General features: G+C 41.2%; 1 protein-coding gene across 3 annotated transcripts in view; it reads right to left on the bottom strand.

The window, feature by feature from the left end:
- Positions 1–18,495: 18,495 nt before the first annotated feature.
- Positions 18,496–22,208, bottom strand: part of LOC126156205 (ADP-ribosylation factor GTPase-activating protein 1-like) — a 102,103-nt gene continuing 98,390 nt past the window's right edge. For all 3 annotated transcript variants that reach the window (XM_049916291.1, XM_049916290.1, XM_049916289.1), the window contains one exon: positions 18,496–19,843. In XM_049916291.1, the coding sequence (XP_049772248.1) occupies positions 19,609–19,843 (235 nt within the window). In that variant the 3' untranslated portion in view covers positions 18,496–19,608. The remainder of the gene's footprint in view (positions 19,844–22,208) is intronic.

The following is a 22,208-nucleotide window of genomic DNA, read 5'->3' as shown; positions in this document are numbered from 1 at the left end:
GTGGAACAGCTATATTATCCATCAACTGTACCTTAATCACTGAGCAGTGTTCTGTGTGGGCTAATTGCAATCTTGGTCACTCACTTGCCGAACATTCCACAAACAACAACATAATTTCAACAGCTGCTCCAGAATCTGTGTAATGTGGATCTCTCCTTTTAGCATATTCAATGTTCTCATAATCCTGATAGCCTAAACCTCCACTATCCCTCTCCCCTCCGCCTTATCTTTCACTCATCCTTTCCTTTCCTGTCTTTTCTAGACCACTACGCCTATTCAGACCTTGTAATCAGCTTTTTCCCAAAGTTTCTCTCACACCGCACATCCCTTGCCCACTCTCTCCATTTTACGATAATCACATTTTTCATTGTTCAAACAAATTTTGGGCTTGCAGCCGATCGTTGTTCAATACTTCGCACGATATTTCAACTGGGCAGGTGAGCCGTCGCAGACGACCGGCTGCAAGCCCGAAATTTGTTTGAACAGTCAATTCGCCGGGAAAATTTTAAAATTCATGTTTTTCATTTCTTGTTTTGTTACCACCACTGACAGCCACCTATTTCCCTATCTCCTGTCTCCCTTTACCCCCCTATCCCCTCCTTATCCTCACACACACTTCCTCTACATCCTCTCCTGTCAGCAAGGAAAGCATAAATAGTTAATGTATTAACTAACTGTCACTGCCACTGATAAAGTCACAGGTTGTTGCATTTGGGGGCACATGCACCACACATTAACCACCCATCAATAAATGGCTGACTCTTCTTTTGTTAATATTTTCATACTGGCTAAACTAAAAGTGGCTAACTAAAAGTGTGTGCTAAGTGTATACAACGCTTAGCACACACTTTTAGTTAATCTTCCACATAATAACCAGAGGCGAAAACATACTTTTTTCATTCCATTGTCACAGAACTTCCCTGCTCTCTGTCTATCCCATCTCTAATGACTTTGTCATTGATGAGGCATTAACTCCTACTCTTCCTTTTTATCACTATTACTTGAACATCAATATCGCAGGTATTTCCTGCAATTTTCAAGAAAATAAAAAAAATTGACTGTATGATGGATTTACCCAGTCTCTCCATCCAAAGAACTGTGACAGTTTTGGAATACCATACACAGTGTCCATATGGGCATCTGATGCAGCAGACAAACTGGTTGTGAAAACATTTGTCCTGAAAAGCACAACAAATACACTCCTGGAAATTGAAATAAGAACACCGTGAATTCATTGTCCCAGGAAGGGGAAACTTTATTGACACATTCCTGGGGTCAGATACATCACATGATCACACTGACAGAACCACAGGCACATAGACACAGGTAACAGAGCATGCACAATGTCGGCACTAGTACAGTGTATATCCACCTTTCGCAGCAATGCAGGCTGCTATTCTCCCATGGAGACGATCGTAGAGATGCTGGATGTAGTCCTGTGGAATGGCTTGCCATGCCATTTACACCTGGCGCCTCAGTTGGACCAGCGTTCGTGCTGGACGTGCAGACCGCGTGAGACGACGCTTCATCCAGTCCCAAACATGCTCAATGGGGGACAGATCCGGAGATCTTGCTGGCCAGGGTAGTTGACTTACACCTTGTAGAGCACGTTGGGTGGCACGGGATACATGCGGACGTGCATTGTCCTGTTGGAACAGCAAGTTCCCTTGCCGGTCTAGGAATGGTAGAACGATGGGTTCGATGACGGTTTGGATGTACCGTGCACTATTCAGTGTCCCCTCGACGATCACCAGTGGTGTACGGCCAGTGTAGGAGATCGCTCCCCACACCATGATGCCGGGTGTTGGCCCTGTGTGCCTCGGTCGTATGCAGTCCTGATTGTGGCGCTCACTTGCACGGCGCCAAACACGCATACGACCATCATTGGCACCAAGGCAGAAGCGACTCTCATCGCTGAAGACGACACGTCTCCATTTGTCCCTCCATTCATGCCTATCGCGACACCACTGGAGGTGGGCTGCACGATGTTGGGGCGCGAGCGGAAGACGGCCTAACGGTGTGCGGGACCGTAGCCCAGCTTCATGGAGACGGTTGCGAATGGTCCTCGCCGATACCCCAGGAGCAACAGTGTCCCTAATTTGCTGGGAAGTGGCAGTGCGGTCCCCTACGGCACTGCGTAGGATCCTACGGTCTTGGCGTGCATCCGTGCGTTGCTGCGGTCCGGTCCCAGGTCGACGGGCACGTGCACCTTCCGCCGACCACTGGTGACAACATCGATGTACTGTGGAGACCTCACGCCCCATGGTGAGCAATTCGGCGGTACGTCCACCCGGCCTCCCGCATGCCCACTATACGCCCTCGCTCAAAGTCCGTCAACTGCACATACGGTTCACGTCCACGCTGTCGCGGCATGCTACCAGTGTTAAAGACTGCGATGGAGCTCTGTATGCCACGGCAAACTGGCTGACACTGACGGCGGCGGTGCATAAATGCTGCGCAGCTAGCGCCATTCGACGGCCAACACCGCGGTTCCTGGTGTGTCCGCTGTGCCGTGCGTGTGATCATTGCTTGTACAGCCCTCTCGCAGTGTCCGGAGCAAGTATGGTGGGTCTGACACACCGGTGTCAATGTGTTCTTTTTTCCATTTCCAGGAGTGTATTTTCAATGTATCAACGGAGACATTAGCTTTGATAGCACGTGTCCTCAAAGACAAAATTCAACAGGTTGTGGCCATTTCTGTCCACAGAAAGGTCACCAAAATTCGTCACTGTCAAGTCTTTAATTTTTTTCCTTGATAATGAGTGTGCTTCATGCCATTCCATAGGTTTCACTTATCATCCTTTGTACAATATACCACTTTCAGAAAACTATCTCCATAGCAGCAAAAATGTTATAAATTGTATCCTGGACAAGGAATTGAACTCAGTGCCAGTACCTTTTGAGGACACAGAGCTTCAATTTAAACTATGCTTAACTGCTTCACAACCTAACTCAAAATTCTTTGAATACGTCATTTATTTCCCCCTCAAAAGCCACAGTAGTGTAGTATTTGCCTTAACCACAGTCTTGGGAACATCTTTTATTCTGTTTATAAACATCTTGTATTCTACAAACAGTACCTGCATTTTGACAGCTGCTATTCCTTCCACATCAAAAAATCCCTCCTATACAGCCTGGTCACCGAGAGGTGGCATATTTGCAGTGCAAGAACTCCTGTGCCCAGTATGTCAAAGATCTCACCAAGGCCTTCACAGATGCACTATCTACTGGACCTAGTTCTTTCTTGTGCCATTTCCCCACGCACCTCCAATCCTCCCACCAACCCCAAGGAGCAGCTACAAAAGGGTACCCTTTCCATCACTCAGTATAATCCTAGACTGCAACGTCTGAACCACATCCTTCATCAGGGCTTTGATTATCTACGATCATGCTCTGAAATGAAAGGCATCCTACACAAGATTGTTCCCACCCTTCCTACTGTGGTGTTACATTGTCCACCAATCCATCGCAACATCCTAGTCGATCCCTATGCAATTCCCAATCCCAACCCCTTGTCATAAGGATCATATCCCTATGGAAGACCCACGTGCAAGACCAGCTCAATTCAACCACCTAGGACTTCCTATTCCACTCCTGCCACAGACTTATCTTACCCTGTCAGAGGTGAGGCCACCTGGATGAACGGCCAAACTGTGATCAAGAGCAAAGTTTCCTGCCCTGCCCTGCCCTGTGGCACAATATGCAGCTGAACATAACATATTTGATTTCAATGGCTGCTTCACAATCAAGGCCATTTGGCTCCTCCCCTCCACTACCAGCTTTTTTGAACTGTGCAGGTGGGAGTTATCTTTACAACACATTCTCCACTCCAGAAATTATCCCGGCCTCAACGTACTGTAACCTGTTGTCCCCACACCCTCCAACCATCAGTTTTCACCCCCTCTGTCCTATCACCTCCTCCCTATTCATGTCCCCTCACCCTTACTGTTTGTCACTCTTTGCCAATGCACCTGCCTGTCTTTTCCCCTTATCTGATCCTCTCCTTTACTGCTTCCCCCCACCCCCATCCCTCTCACCACCAACTCCCTGTCCCACAGCCTCCCAATGCTGTGCCTGGCTGTCTTCTCATGTTGCCATCTAATCACTGCACAGTCCACCAGCAGCGCTCTCCTCTCAACACCCCCTACTCTGCTATTCCTCCTCCTTTCCCATACCACTTCAGATTGCTGCTTTCGTTCAATGTGAGAGTTGTATTGTGGTCAGAGCTGTCAGAGATAGTGGTCATGTGTGTGTGAGGTGTGCTTGCTTCTCTTTTCTGATGTAGGCTTTGGCCGAGAGCTAACTGTATAACCGCTTTCTTGTTGTGCCTATCAACAACTCAGTGTCTCATCTTTACAGTGAGTGGCAATCTATCCTTTTCCTAGTATTGTCAATAATACAAGTTAAATGGTATGCTAGATTGGAACTCAAACCAGGAACACCTGCCTTTAATTCCACGAGGCATACACAGATTAACATCTATATTAGATGTAGATGTTGATAGCCAGTGAACCTCTGTGAAGTGCATGACAGAAGGTTCTTTTCATTGTTCCACATACTGGGGTTCTTCCTACTCTAAATTACTTGTGTGTGGATTATCCAGTTTGCAGATAATCGTGCATCTGAAAAAAAGTGCAACATTTTTCTCTAGCAAACAGCAATAAACAATCTACCACATGACAATAAGTGCCATTTCCATTGTTTAAATGACTGCTGTGTGACAATACAGTACTATTTCCATTGTTGTTGACCAACCTGTTCCGTTTAAATTCAAAACAAACTTAGGTTTCTGATGTTAATTGGGTTGTAAGTGTCAATGAAGCAAGTTATAAAGTTTATACACAAGATGATGGAGAAATGAAAGAGATGTGTGTTGACATTAAAACATAAATTAGAATTAATTAGAAGACTTGAGAAGGGGGAAACTACTGCAAAACAAAGAGCAGATTATGGTATTAGAATGCACACTGTTCAGAATGTTAAAAAGAATATTCAGAAAATACAGGATTTTGTCAGGAAATGAGATTTTAATCCTGGACCATTTGCACAAAAAAGTATGAAGAGATCTGCAGTTGATGAATTAGATGATGCTCTTTTACAATAGTTTAGTGCAATGTGTGCCAAAAAAGCTAACATTTTTCATGAAGCGCTAGGATTAGAGGGAGAATTTAATGCCTCACCTGGTCAGCTAACCAGATTCAAATGTCACAGGATTCACAAACGTGCTGGCAAGGACAGCAGTGTAGTTCAAAATGTTGTGGCAGCTGATTCTTTCTGGGAAGAGTTCCAGAAATCTGTGGAAGAAGAGAATTTCACACCAAACCAAATTTATAATGCAGACAAAAGTGGTCTGTATTGGAAATGTGTACATACTAGAACTCTTGCTTTTAAGAGAAGAGTACATGCTCCTGGGTGTAAGTCATCTAAAGAATGAATTACAATTTTATGCACCACTAATGCTTCTGGGAACCACAAAGTTAAACTACTAGTGATTGGGAGGGGGGGGGGGGGGAGGGGGGTGGACATTCGAGGTTATTGTAGCCATGGATCTCCCTGTGCATTATTACTTCCAGAAAGGAGCATAGATGGGTAGTGAAACTTTCAAAAACTGGTTCTACATACATTTTGTACTACAAGTTCGGTGATGTCTAGAAGAGAAAGGACTGCCACACAAGGCTGTTCTATTGCTTGATAACGCACCCCTTCACATCCTGATAAGAGGATTCTCATATCTGATGATGGTCTCATGGTAACTTTTTACCTCCCAGCATGATGTCATTATACAGCCACTGGACCACGAAGTAACTGCATTGGTAAAACAGCATTACTGGGTTGGTCTACTGAGAGGATGGAGGATGGTTTGGCAGCATTCTGGAAGAATTTGACAATTCTTGATGCCATAAACTGCATTTCTGATGCCTGCCAAGAAGTCAAGCCACATACACTAGTTCAATCATGGAGGAAAATTCTTCCAGAAACAGAAGAACAGATTTTCAAGGTTTTAGTGATGAAAAAATAGCAACTGCACAATAATGAACCTGGCAACAGGTTCAAATGACTTTGAAGAAGTCTATGAAGAAAACTTGAATGAGTGGTTGAAGATTGATGCAAGTAAACCTGGCTTCCAGTACATGAGTGATGCCGAAATTGTGACCACTGCTTCACAACAAAACAAAGAAGCAGACAGTGAATGTGAAAGTGAGGATGAAGACAGTGACCTTGTCATCACTCATTATACCCCACTGCAACTTGTTGATACTCTTCTAGATTACACGGGTTAGTGGGAGTTTCAGTACATTGACATTACTGCTGCAAGAAAAATTCAAAATCTGTGTTAAAACACGTCAACCCCTCCCAGAAGCAGACCAACATCATAGACTACTTTAAGAAATAAACAGGGCTACAGTGCCCATGCACAGAACTTGGATTAACTTTCAAACAAAAACACATGTTTGAAAATATCTCAATTATTCATGTTCATCGATTATTTGTGCCTCTTCTCCCCCACATTGCCCCAATTAATTGGGAGTATACTGTATGTGTAAAGTAACAGGCTTACATTTCATATAGCGGTAGATGATGCATGACTTTTAGTGAATTACTTGATACATTTTGTACTTCATTATGTTATCATGAATTTGTGACTGTGTTTACTCCTTGCCAATCAGTGTTCATATCTAGCACTATTTGGAATAATTAGATATCTTGTAAATAACAATGCTGGATGTACTATTTCATTTGCAAGATTACAATAATTTGGAATTTCATGTATCTGTTAAAGCAATAATTTCTAATCCAGGAAAATAACAGTTCACTCATGACACAGCTTTTGAAGAAAATAAGCAAAATAATCAAACAGAAAGTTCAACAAAAACACTGTGTAATGTCATGACCAATTATTCAAATTATACATGTCTCAGAAGATGATAATCTTTCAACATGGTTTACAAGGCAGTTGGTTTTATCAATTAAAGTAACTGAAAATCTCGTAAATGTTAGTAACCAAAATAATAAACCATTTTTGCAGTAATTTACAATTTTGGTTCAAAATTAATACTTAATAAAAAAGAAATTGTATAAGAAAACAGTGTCAAATATTTTCTTCAGTATTGTAAAATTTAGTATCACACGAGTTTTTTTGTGAAAAAATAATTTTTCATGACAACTTTACAAAAGTATTAATAGGCCTACTAATAATAAACTTCTCGTCATGGATTGTTATCTTTTTTTTATATGGAAGGGTCAGTGTTGGACTAAAGCACTTAGTCATTTGGGAGTCATTAAGTCATCATTGAGAGAGGTGGAAGTTGCAGTTTATTTGGCATGAATAAATGAAGAAAATTGACAGATTATGTATGTTGGGCCTTTTTTATTTCAAAGAGTAAAAACCTCAAGTTTGCAAATGAATCCAGAAGAAACAAGAATGTTATAACCCTTTGATTCCTGCAGAAAACGAGAATTACTAATAGCTTGATCAACAATGATGAACACATTCAACATGTTAAGTATCAGTGTAAGAGTACAATGCTATGTGTGAAATTATATTTAAAGTTGTGTTATATGTGAGCAAGAACATTACATATGGAACACAAGAAAGACAACTGCTTAAAGGCCTCTGTGTGCACTATAATTATCCTAATCTTATCAGTACAGTTTCCATAGAAGCAGTACACAAAATGCAATGGTATATAACCAGATTCCTCTCTTAATACCAGTTCTTGAAATTTTTGAAGTAGGCTTTTGCAGAATAGTTGACATATATTCCCAGGCATCTGCCAGTTCAGGATTTTCAGTACTTCTATGATATTCACCCATGGGTCAGACTCACTGGACCATTCACACATTTCTCCTTCATGTGTGTTCTATGTCTCCCATTGTCCCCATTTAGCATGAGTTGCACAAGTATTTTATAAACAATTTACTTTGCTAATGGAGTGCATTTTCTCACTATCCTACCAATGAACCAATGTCTACCACAGTTTTACTTACAATTGAGCCTATGTGATCATTCCATTTTGTATCTCCACAGATTGTTACATCCGGGCATTTGTATGAGAGGACTTCTCCAAGTTAAGACTCATAAATGTTGCAGTCATAGTATACCACTTTTCTGCATTTAGAGAAGTGCACAATTTCTGTTTGTGAACATTTAAAATAAGTTTCCAATCTTTGCACCCCTTTTAAATCTTCTCACAATCTGACTGAATATTTGTGCAGCTTTTTTTCTTTTATCAGGCTGTACTTCACTATAGATAATTGCATCATCTGCAAAAGGTCTCATGTTACTATTAATGTCTACCATGTTATTAACACATTGATTGCCTCGAGGCCACCTCCATCCACAACAGAGCATTACGACTAACATCATGGCTTGGGCTACCCTGGCAGGGAAACATCCATTGCTATGCGAGCAGCAACCAACATGTTAATGTATTATACAAACAGCATGGGTCCCAATACACTTCCCTGGAGCACACCTAGAGTTTCTTATGCCTCTGCTGACGGCTCACCACCCAAGATAAATACTGCATCCGCCCTAGAAAAAAAATGCTAAAATCAGTTACAAATAGTCTTTGGTACCCTTTATGATCATACTTTTATAAATTGGTGTGATACTGAGTCACCTGCTTTTTGGAAGTCAAGATATACTACATCTGTTTGACTGGTTTGATCCATGGCTTTCACTATGTCATTTGAGAAAACTGAGAGTTGAGTTTCACAGGACAGATGTTTTCAGAATCTATGCTAGCTGACATAATGGAGGTAATTCTCCACCTTACTGTTACTAACCACAAGTTATTATTTATTTCCATTGTGCATCTCAGAAATTTAAACCTCCATCATCAGGTGGAGTTTTATGTACATTAATATTGATGTGTGCACTGTGTTACAATTTTGGAGTAACCTCTGGAACTGTCTACAGTGGCAATAGGCTCCTTTTTGTTTTCACATAAACTATTACCATTTATAAACACTGAAGGAGCAGAGATGGCATCTAAAATATAATAAGTGCTAAGTACATACACTAATCGGCCAGAACATTATGACTGCCGACCTACTATCAGTATAACACCACCTAGGAATTAGCAGCATCACCTGGCGAGGAGTGACTGCTAGTCAGGCACACACAAGGTGCATCGTGAATTGGGGAGGTGCACGATCTATCTGAGTTTGACTGATGGCAGGTTGCGATGGCCCAGGCACAAGCACTTTGGCAGCTGCACGACTTGGTGGGTGTTCGAGGAGTGCTATGGTGAGTGTCTTCAACATGTGGCAAAACCAAGGAGAAACCACACCCAGACATTGTGTGGTTTGGCAGCCACCCCTCATTACAGATGCTGGATGTCACAGGCTGGGCAGACTGGTAAAACGGGATAGGCGGCAGATTGTGGGGGAACATTACAGTTTAATGCTGGGCAGAGTACAGGTGCATGTGAACATACAGTGCACTGAACACTCCTAACAATGTGCCTCTGCAGCCAACATCCCATGCATGTGCCAATGCTAACACCATGACATCGGTAATGATGACTGAAATGGGCACATGATCAGTGGTGCTGGACACTAGCGCAGTGGCAGGGTGTTGCACGGTCTGATGAATCCCAATACCTTCTTTATCATGCTGATGGGAGGGTGCAAATCCATCGTCTTCCAAGGGAACAACTCCTTGACATGTGTACTGAGGGACGGAGACAAAGAGGCGGCGGCACCAGTATGCTCCGGGGAACATTCAAGTGGGCATCCACGGGTCCAGTGGAGCTCGTGCAAGGCACCATGAAGGCCAAGGAGTATCATACACTGGTTGCATACCACGCATACCCCATCATGGCGGTCATGTTTCCCAATGGCACTGGCATTTTTCAACAATGTTGTATTACTCCATATTAATTCCCCCACTGTGAATAACGTTTGAACCTGTGAAACAAATTGTGCAAATTGATGATTGTGACTGGCAACAATAAACTTGTTGTTTCAATAGACACCAGTAAGTCACAATAAAGCTTAAGCAAAAATTCTTGGCTTTAAAGGTGATTCCATCAGATATACCTCATTTTGCTTGAGCTCACAACATGTGCTGAGATTCTACAACAGATCGACATAAATTACATTGGATGATAGTTCTGTGGATCATTTGTGTAACCCTCCTTGTTGGTAGGTGTGACACAAGCTTTCTCCCACTCAGTAGGGACTGTTTGTTGTTCGAGGGATGTGCAGTAAATTACTGTATAGAATCTGATAGGGGTTCCATAAATATGTCATTGTATGTTTAGTATTTACCGAGAAATGTGAAGCAACTGTTGAAGTGATTCTGCCAGCTGACCTTATTTATTTTGTGTTTATTTATTTACCTACCAGGTTCTGTGGGATCACAAAAACTAGAACTAATTGGTCATGGAATGAGTCAGTACATAGTTTACAGACTGTTGATTAGAAAATTTAAGAATTAATAAAATATGAGAAAACTGAGTGTATAGGAATAAATAATGCATTACAGAAAAAAGGTCTCAAGTGCTGCAAGGAACTCCTGTACAGAATAGGAGTGTACTGCAAGGAAACCTTTCAACTTCAGTTTGAATACTTGGCGTTTCTCACCAAATTTTTTCAGTTCTGCTGGAAGCCTGTTGAACATCAAACCTACTGAATAGTGCACATCTCTCTGTACAATGCTTAAAGAAATGTTATAAAGGTGTATTTTGTTTTCCTGTCTAATGTTCACTGAATGAATGTAGCAGTTTCTACTGAATGAGTCAGTACTGTCAACAAACAACAAATTCCATGATGGAACATATGTATAAGGACAGCAAAGTTTGAATTCTGAGATACCTGAACAATGGCCTACAGGAAGTTCATGAACTGACACTGCAGATCAGTCTGGGCAGAGTTACTCTAAAACAGAACCTCATACAAGGTAATGGAATGTAAGCAAGCAAAGTAAACAAGCCTTAATCTTTCAGTGTCAGAAACCGTGGAGTTCATTCAATAGTGGAGACAGTAGCATTCAGTTTCTGCACAGGTCTTGAATGTAACACTTCCAAGAAAGCCTTTCATCTACCTCCAGTCCTAATAATTTAAAACTGTTGACTTCACTGACTGTTTGACCAACAATACGGCTTGTTATTACACTGGAAACACATTTTGCACTGGAAGAACAGAATGTGACTAAAACCATTACGAACAGAATGTGACTAAAACCATTACTAGCGCGCGCGCGCGCGCGCGCGCACACACACACGCACGCACGCACGCACACACACACACACACACACACACACACACACACACACACACACACACACACACACACACACACACACACACACACACCTGGATGAACAATACCACGACTGCAGTTCTGTGGTTAGGGGCTGCATGGGGTGGAGTGGGCGAGGGGAGAAAGGAGGCAGGGAGAGGGAGACAGGGCAGGGGAAGTGTGGCTGATAGCTCGCAGAGAGGCACAGCAGGTGTATGGGGTAGGAAAGCAATACATGGACACTAGCATCAGTTAGTTCATGCAGTGCATTATGACAGTGATGTGGGGGAATGGATTGGGAATGGTGACAGAACAGATGAGGAGGAGATTGTGGGAAACAGGGTCATTGAGGTAAGAAAGGAGATGGATTCAAGGGAACGATTCTGGGATGGGTCTACGAATTTGTCACCCTCCACATCTTAATGGCACTTGCACATCCATCTTCTATATGTGTCCCAAAATCCACAAACCTAACGATCTTGGATTCCCCATCATAGCTGGTTACTGTGCTCCCATTGTAAGAATCTCCACTCCTGTAGACAACACCTTCAACCAACTGCCTGTACCTTAGCCTCTCATATTAAAGATGAGAAGCACTTCCTCCAATGACTCTTAACCATTCTCATCCCATTACCACCTGGATCACTACTTGCACTGTTGATGCCACCTCCCTATACATCTACATACCCTGTGTCCATCACCCTGCTGTTACTGAACACTACCTCTCTCAATGTTCTTCCAACTCAAAATCCATGCCCTTATTTCTTGTAGAACTAACTACGGTAATTACATCCTCACACAACTACTTCTCTACTGAGGGGAACAAATCTATGGCATGGCAATGAGCAACAGCATGGCACCCTCCTATGGCAGTATGGCACTGGGGCATTTAGAGGAAACCTTCCTTACCTGCCAAAACTGCAAATCCCTTGTCTTGTTCAGGTTCAATGATATCTTCACAATCTGGACATAGGGCCCGGTCACCCTATCCTCACTGCTCCACAGCTTGAACACCTTTTCCGTTCGCTTCTTCCTAAGCCCAATGTACCACCTTTCTCAATACCGCCCTCCATCTACCTGATGGCTCCATCCATACTGCTGTTCACATCAAGCACACTAACCATCAACATTACCCGCATTTTTGTATGTGTCATCACTTCCTCACTAAAAAATCAATCCCATGTAGTATGGCCAGCCATGGGCTTCTGCAATGATGAGAATTCCCTTGCCCAGTACACTGAAGGTCTCACTAAGGCTTTCCCCCAAGCCTAGTCTCCAGACAGATTTCCTGTGCCATATCCTCACATTCCTCTAATTCTCCCTCCAGCTCCAAGAACCAGCCTCACCATCACCCAATATCATCGTAGACTGGAAGAATTGAACTACATCCTCCACCAGGGCTTCAGCTATTCATCATCATGCCTGGAAATGAGGAACACCCTGTCTACACTCCTTCGCTTCCCTCCTAAAGTGAGTCCATCCCTAACAACAGAAAATTCAACAAAAGCTAATAATTACAAAAACAAAATTTTGCTACATCATTATTCACAATCAAAAGAATCTTTAACGTTCATACAGTACCAAGTGTGTCAAGCCTCCAAATAAGACTGAAAATGGTTTCTCACTGACAGTCTTCATTTCTAGCTGAGCCCTGTTGCTGAACAGTTGCAGCTGCCCCTTTCAAACAAATATGTATACAACCAGTTTCATGATTTGGTAGATGTATTATAACAATAGCACGAGAGACATTTCGGACTTGCCTGGTGGATATGGTCAAATAAGGCTCTCAGGTCTGCTGCCAGACCGCATTTTGTGTGTCCTGCAATATTTGTTTGAGGCAATAGCTAGACATCGCCAAGTGGTGACTGTTGGTTTCTGCTGGCAAGTAGCAATTGCCAGTGTCCACACTGTGGTGGTCTGCTCGTTTAAAAAATCAAGTTGCTTGCAGACAGATGACAGTAGTGTGTTCAGGGCACCTCCTACTGGGAGTCAAGCTGCGGCCTGCACAGGCACCCGTAACCAATGCTGCTAAGTGTTGCAGTGGTTGGAAGCCAAACCAAAACTGATAGAAAAAAACCTCCACATCATCGTGTAACTGTGATTGGGAATTGTTCTTTTCCTTTGTATCTAAGGATGGTAGTTGCAGGACTCCATGCTGCATTTAACTGGAATCTTGTGTCCCTATTTATTAGCTTATCTGCTGTGCAAATATGTATTGCCTCCTTTATCACACAGTCACAGAAAGATGAAACTGAAGATATAATCTATGTCTTTGTGTATATTATGCAGGCCCCTGTATTAAGACAATGCTCTGCCATTGCTGATTTATTCAGCTGGCCCAGACTTTTATGATAATGGCGTTCATCAAGTCAGTCTTGTACTGAACGACATGTCTGGTCAATACATGTCTATCCACATTCATAAGGAATCACATATATACCATGTTTCCTGAGGTCAAGACAGTCTTTGACAGGACCAAACCAGTTACAGTTTTGCTGGCAGCTGAACAACACATTTAATTTTGTGTCTGCTCCAGACCCTTCCAACACTTGAACTACCACCAGAGTATGGCCAGGAAGTCGTGATGGTGGCTGCTACCATTTCTCAATTTGTACTGCATAATGAGTCATCTTTCAGAATAGCCAAAATGCTAGAAAACCATACACAGGTGTTGTAGCTCACCCGGCAGACTATCAGGATCAGGTGACACTTGCTTTGTAAATCAGAGTGTGGAATACACTGTCACATTGTAAAAGTACATATAAGTCTGTGTGAGTAGACTTTTTGGTTCACTCGGTGTCTCAGCGTTCTGTAAGCCTTCCCTTATATAAAAATGTCCAGGAAAGGAAATGTGCCCCCTCTACTGCCAAATGAATATTCACATGGAACGAATTTACATGCTGAAGAAACACGAGTAATGTTTCAGTTCAAAGGTGCCACACCACAAATGTATCATCCAAAAGCAAGTTTGTGACTGTATTGCTTTCTCTTCGAAATCCTCCACAAGATGGTTGGTCTTCATGACAAACAAGGGGCTTCCCATGGTGACTCCATCTACTTTTTCAAAGTTCTCATCATTGAATAAAAAGTATGTTAAAGTTAGCACTTGTTTAAAGTGCAACACAGTATCCCCCCCCCCCCCCCCCCTCACACTTGGTGCCTTTCAGTTTGAAAGAATCCTGTAAAGTAACTTTTGCAAATAATGACACAGTGCCAAATAAAGACACTTTCTCAAAGATATGCTGCATCCAAAACCCAGAGAAAGGTTACCTGATCATGCTCAGACTACAACCAATAGATTTATGTTTGATGTCGGAATATGTGACTACACTCCGAACTGTAAATAAGGAGGTGAATTCCACATAACATTTATTTTTTTGTCTTGTGTTGTATTTGGCCATGAGAGGGCGCAATCGACAGTACGGTGGATGGAGTGATCAATGTAAGGCAGTATTATGGAGCAGCTCTGGCTGGAAGGAAGTGGCAGCAGGAGTTAGGATGCAACTGCCAGAATGGACAGGAGGATGCCCCATCAGTTTCCAGAACAAGAGGCTCACAGGTGTTTGCATTCGGTTGAAGGGCATCATTGTCTGCCCTGGGAATTTTTCCACTACTTAATGACCTCCTTTAACTTCTGTTATTTGGTGGAGTGGCTATAGTGCTGTAATGTCTGAGATGAATTTTGATCTTGGTTACAAAACAATGACTGATGGCTTAGCTAGCTAGCTGTTTGCTTATGTGATTTCCCAAAAGAATGAGCCTGGATAGTGCCACCTTGATGACAGTCGTTTCATCTGTATTCAGTTAATCTGGAGGCCCACCTGGTGTTTTATTCACAGTATTTCCTGACATCTTCGAGGTAATGGATACGTATCCTTAAACCCCCCCCCCCCCCCCACACACACACACAAACAAATATGCCTCTTTAGTCTGTCTGTGACATAGCATGGTGGATTCTTCCCACTTGTTATGTTTTCTCTATTCCCAGAAATAACTTTTTTGTACTAATTTTTATCGTATTTTCAATAAATTTATCTACTGGCATGTGAAACACAAAAATCTCCAGATTTATACTTAATTTCACTTTAATTTATTGTTCAGGGTATTATTTTGATTGTTCTGTTTACATTGACATAATCAGTTTTCATTAGGGCATTCAAAATTAGAAAATACAGCTAACTGAAGATAATGCTATAGTTACATACCTGTGAAACTTTGGGAGATAATCAGCATAATTCCATATAATGACCTACACCATTTGAAAGCTAAGCACTCTGACTTCCCAGTAACTAATTAGCTTTCAAAATCATTTAACTTTTAGATCAAGCAGCCCCATTTTCCATCTCAAATTTCATCACACACACTGTTAGATTCTGACCTTTCGCTTTCGTTGTCTTAATTGTTCTGTATATAATTGCATACAGTAATTTACTATAACTTGCAATATGGTGCTTCTACATGTAAATAAGGGGATCCACATTGCGTAATAACAATAGTGTCCATGTTTTTTTCAAAATTACTGACCAGCAACTTCTTTTTATAAATCAAAATAACATTAGTTCCTCTAGTTCATCAAAAACAGGAAAATCCAACCTAGCCATTTTTAAAGCATTACATTCTTTTTGTGCCCACCTACAAGCAGTGTGACATCATCACTCAAAAATGGTAGTTTGGAGTTTGAAAGCTGATGAGTAAGACCTGTGTTGGATTTGCTCTTTGTGTTGGCTCATCACATCAGTCATGCAAAAATATGCACACTTACATCTACAAAACTCAAGAACTTTTAATATGTAATAACTTCTCAGTGTTTCTATGACCTAAATTAAGGGACATTTTAATTGAATTTTGTTGTGTTTAACAAGAATGTATAAACTAGTGACTGTTGGACAATAATGCTAATTATGGACTCGATTAACTGAACCACTGAAGGGTAATCATTTTTTAACAAATTGCTACGGGATGTAACTAAGTACAAACTGACTTTTTCACGTAAATTAAAACTTTCTTTTGTGCCACAACAGATCAATTAACTTCACTACTGTAATTGTAGGGCTGATCAGGTTCAGGCAAAGACCATCCCACACTCATTCAGACTTTCAGTTTTGCAGTGATCAAGAGTGGGCACGAGAACCAGGTCAAGTATTGCTGTGTGTCATGCAAAATTTTTTGATCCTCACACTCAAAGGCTTTGGCAGGGTCACAAAATATATAACAGTACACACTGGGTTTTTTGTTTAGCCCTTTTCACTATTCATTTGTGAGGTCTCATATTGCTCTCTCTGTGAAACCCTACCCAGAAAACTAAGTATTCTGTCACAGACCACTTCCAAAAATACTTATTACAAGATTATATGGAGTAGTATAGATCTAAGTTTAAAGATAGGAAAACTATCTCCAATTTTACCGATGGATATTTTAACTTTCAGGAAATGTGTCTAATGTCACTGATGGATTATGAATGTAGCTTATGGTTATCCTATGAAGCTGATACACAATTAATATTCTTATTTAACTGGATAGATAAAAAATCTACTCACCAAGTGGCAGAAGAACACACACACACACACACACACACACACACACACACACACACACACAGAAAAGACTGTTGTAATTGGCAAGCTTTCAGAGCCAGTGCCTTCCCCTTCAGGCCTAAAGAAGGAGCCACTGGCTCCGAAAGCTTGCCAATCACAACAGTCTTATGTGAGTGAGCTGCCGCTGTTTGGTGAGTAGATTGTTTTTATCTATCCAGTTAAATAATTTGATCACTAATTGGTTGTTTTTGTTGTTATACAATTAATATTCTTCTAGGAACACTGTAATTGCCAGCAGAATTACTATTCCAATTCAAGAAATCTTATTTCTTCCACTTCGCTAGCTATACCACCACATAAGAGAATCGACCAACGCCCTTCAGACAATTATATATGAGAAATGGTGTTTTATTACAACTTAGATTCACTATTTGTTGTGATTATGGAAATTAATTTCTCAAATACATTATTTTCTTTATTGTTTAGTTCCTGGTCTGATTCTGAAACAACTCTGCTTATATTACTGGCAAATGAAACAGCTTTGAGCTATTTAACATAGCTAGTCAGCAGGCTGGTTAACTGGCTATCAGGTCAAGAGTTCTGAGTAACGTGCCCCTTATAGTTATATCTGGTACTATAACAGGAGCTGATGTCCAATTGGAGTCCAGCCACAGCAAACAATGAGAGGGCAGTTATTTGACTGGAGTAGAGATCTGTTTAATTGAACAGTAAATCACAGCTTCTGATTAATTCCATGACAAAATCATGGAATTGAGTTTAAACATAATATTGTTCATAGTTTTGAACCAATACCATTCACATTATAGTTACATAAATGCTGTCATAAGGGGTGTGATGATGATGTTTGGTTTGTGGGGCGCTCAACTGCGTGGTTATCAGCGCCCGTACAAGTACCCAGTCTTTGCTCAGTCCAATTTCGCCACTTTCCTGGATGATGATGAAATGATGAGGACAACACAAACACCCAGTCATCTCGAGGCAGGTGTAAATCCCTGACCCCACCGGGAATCGAACCCGGGGCCCCGTGCTCGGGAAGCGAGAACGCTACCGCGAGACCACGAGCGGCGGACTGTCATAAGGGGTGATGAAGAAACAGATGAGATTGTCTTTTGATGAAAGAAAGCAGATAAACAGAGAAGCAGACATGCGGAGGTTTAAAGAGATTAGCAGATTCTTTGTGTGAAAGTGCTTTACCTCAACTGACTCACAGTGCATTTTTTAGAGTAATCTACCATTAAATTACTATACACTGACACAAAGTTAAAAACTAAATTGAGACAGGTATGAGAAAAAACTGATCCTTCAGGCTGTGGTACTATTTATTATAGTACACAAAATAAAATAAATAAGTACATAAGTAGCAAGTGTAAAGGTAAAGCTGGTCAGACTACATTATTGTGGTTCCATGTGAGGAACATTAACTTTGTGTAGTTCTAAACCATGCAGTAATATAGAATAAATATTACGAAAATCAGGTATCATGCATATTTAGTTTTCCAGAGAGAGCAAAGTCTTAACAGCAAACTTTCATTGGGGCAAACTTAATTTTATTATATCAAATTGTTACCTCTCATGTCAAAAAGGAATTATGTAAAAGCAAACCCTGCAACCGTTGATTAATTACACACGAGCAACATTAAGCAACACTTGAGTATGAAGTATTCTAAATAAATAGTGTCCTCATACAACTGTTTGTAAACTTAGTTTAATTTCATCTTTCAATTGGAACAAAAAGAAGTTACAACAGACTCCTGAATCATGTTGCAGTCTCACATTTGTATAAACAGATGTACATTGCTTGTCAACCAGTAACAGTTGTTATCCACAGTAGTGAGTGAAACTGATGACTAGAATTACAAATGGCAAATAAAAGCTCAGTTGGTGGTTTCTTACATATTTTATTCAAGGGAAAGTACTAAGAATTCCCATTTCCTCAATGTGAACTTTGGTCACTGAAGAACATGTGGAGCTGAATTTCCTGAAATGCATATTACATACTATCACACTGTTCCTCTTCCAGAACTCTCATTGAAGAAATACTTCAACAAACAGTAAATCCAAAATTGAAAGCAATTTCAGTTTGGATCAAAATGTAATGTTAGATAACACAGCAGCTCAGGTCTACAAACAGTACTGTCACAAAAATCATAAAACAAAGTTGAAATGTAGTACTTTTCACAGAAAGTAAGGCAGTTTCAAATCTCTCTCTCTCACACACACACACACACACACACACACACACACACACACACACACACACGGAAGTGGCAATGGTCTGTATTCAGACTCTCTAAACTTAAGATAAATAAGGAAAAATAAGCACCAAGATTCATAAAAAAATACTTATTCTGAATAAACATGCATTGATGAAATACCATTACATTATCATTTCAAGATTACAATACTCTTGATAAATCATCTTGAAAACAGACAGACATGATACATATACAATAAATTTAAAACCAGTTTAAAAGATAACTGACATTTGTGCACAACACAAGTTTATGTAATCCATACATTCGAAAATAAAAAATAATGGCCCTTCAAGTTTAGCAGTGTCCACGATTTCTACCTATGAAAGTTTTGGTTCTGCTGTAAGATAAGAAATTTTAACAGGAAGGATATCACTGCTGATGGCATTAAAAGAATGCCTATTGTCATTATGTGCAAGAACTCCAAAGTATGGCCAATTTACACCATCAAGAAACGAATGTTAACTGTCACGGACCACTGAATCACACAGCAGTTCTATCAAACAAGTTTACAATATCTGAAAATCATGTAAATGCCATTTTATGGTATTTAATCCTTTTTGTTTAACATTTCCCATGCATCATCATCCCATTTTGAATTCCAATCATTTCCATTTTTATCTTCAGCAAAGTCAATGAGGAGACCTTCTTTTGCTCCAGATTTCTTCTTAGTCTTGCGAGTGGATGTTCCATTACTGGTCTGTGAGGGTGATGGCGTTGGCGTCTGTTCCTTCACAGGGCTCCAGTTTCCCCAGTCATTTGATGACTTTGAGCTGGCCGGGCTCCTGTTATGATGGTAAGAAAGTAAAATTTTGAGTCACACAGCAGAATTACAAGTACTGTTATGTGTCTCAGTGCACACATCTAAAGTATGAACTAACATTATGCAAAATAATTATTAAAAAACGATCAATTCAAAACATATTGAAGCGCCAGTGGTGATATGCAAGGTAGTATTAACACTACAGAAAGTACATCGAAAGAAGATTAGTGGGGACCTTTTTGTGAATGCCTGTTAGAGAAATGTAAGTCTTGCATGATGTTGTTGTTGTGGTCTTCAATCCTGAGACTGGTTTGATGCAGCTCTCCATGTTAATCTATCCTGTGCAAGCTCCATCTCCCAGTACCTACTGTAACCTACATCCTCCTGAATCTGCTAAGTGTATTCATCTCTTGGTCTCCCTCTACGATTTTTACCCTCCACGCTGCCCTCCAATGCTAAATTTGTAATCCCTTGATGCCTCAGGACATGTATTACCAACCAATCCCTTCTTCTAGTCACGTTTTGCCACAAACTTCTCTTCTCCCCAATTCTATTCAATACCTACCACCTCATTACTTACGTGATCTACCCACCTAATCTTCAACAGTCTTCTGTAGCACCATATTTCGAAAGCTTCTATTCTCTTCTTGTCCAAACTATTTATTGTCCATGTTTTACTTCCAAACATGGCTACAATCCATACAAATACTTTCAGAAACGACTTCCTGACACTTAAATCTATACTCTATGTTAGCAAATTTCTCTTCGTCAGAAACGCTTTCCTTGCCATTGCCAGTCTACATTTTATATCCTCTCTACAGGGCTACTACAAATGATTGAAGCGATTTCACAAATTCACTGTAGCTCCATTCATTGACATATGGTCACAACACACTACAGATACGTAGAAAAACTCAAAGTTTTGTTCGGCTGAAGCCGCACTTCAGGTTTCTGCCGCCAGAGCGCTCGAGAGTGCATTGAGACAAAATGGCGACAGGAGCCGAGAAAGCGTATGTCGTGCTTGAAATGCACTCACATCAGTCAGTCACATCAGTCAGTCATAACAGTGCAACGACACTTCAGGATGAAGTTCAACAAAGATCCACCAACTGCTAACTCCATTCGGCGATGGTACGCGCGGTTTAAAGCTTCTGGATGCCTCTGTAAGGGGAAATCAACGGGTCGGCCTGCAGTGAGCGAAGAAACGGTTGAACGCGTGCGGGCAAGTTTCACGCGTAGCCCGCGGAAGTCGACAAATAAAGCAAGCAGGGAGCTAAACGTACCACAGCTGACGGTTTGGAAAATGTTATGGAAAAGGCTAAAGCAGAAGCCTTACCGTTTACAATTGCTACAAGCCCTGACACCCGATGACAAAGTCAAACACTTTAAATTTCTGGCGCGGTTGCAATAGCTCATGGAAGAGGATGCGTTCAGTGCGAAACTTGTTTTCAGTGATGAAGCAACATTTTTTCTTAGTGGTGAAGTGAACAGACACAATGTGCGAATCTGGGCGGTAGAGAATCTCCACGCATTCGTGCAGCAAATTCGCAATTCACCAAAAGTTAACGTGTTTTGTGCAATCTCAGGGTTTAAAGTTTATGGCCCCTTTTTCTTCTGCGAAGGAAACATTACAGGACACGTACCTGGACATGCTGGAAAATTGGCTCATGCCACAACTACACACCGACACTGCCGACTTCATCTTTCAACAGGATGGTGCTCCACTGCACTTCCATCATGATGTTCGGCATTTCTTAAACAGGAGATTGGAAAACCGATGGCTCGGTCGTGGTGGAGATCATGATCAGCAATTCATGTCATGGCCTCCATGCTCTCCCGACTTAACCCCCATGCGATTTCTTTCTGTGGGGTTATGTGAAAGATTCAGTGTTTAAACATCCTCTACCAAGAAACGTGCCAGAACTGCGAGCTCGCATCAACGATGCTTTCGAACTCATTGATGGGGACATGCTGTGCCGAGTGTGGAAGGAACTTGATTATCGGCTTGATGTCTGCCGAATCACTAAAGGGGCACATATCGAACATTTGTGAATGCCTAAAAAAACTTTTTGAGTTTTTGTATGTGTGTGCAAAGCATTGTGAAAATATCTCAAGTAATAAAGTCATTGTACAGCTGTGAAATCGCTTCAATCATTTGTAATAACCCTGTACTTCAACCATCATCAGTTATTTTGCTACCCAAATAGCAAAACTCATTTACTACTTTAAGCGTCTCATTTCCTAATCTAATTCCCGCAGCATCAGCCGATTTATTTCGACTACATTCCATTACCCTCGTTTTGCTTTTGTTGATGTTCATCTTATATCCTCCTTTGAAGACACTGTCCATTCCGTTCAACTGCTCTTCCAAGTCCTTTGCTGTCTTT

Source organism: Schistocerca cancellata, unplaced genomic scaffold, assembly GCF_023864275.1.
Source record: "Schistocerca cancellata isolate TAMUIC-IGC-003103 unplaced genomic scaffold, iqSchCanc2.1 HiC_scaffold_1106, whole genome shotgun sequence".
Lineage (NCBI taxonomy): Eukaryota > Metazoa > Arthropoda > Insecta > Orthoptera > Acrididae > Schistocerca > Schistocerca cancellata.
The sequence above is the reverse complement of the archived record's forward strand: the minus strand, read 5'-3'. Positions and strand labels throughout refer to the sequence as shown.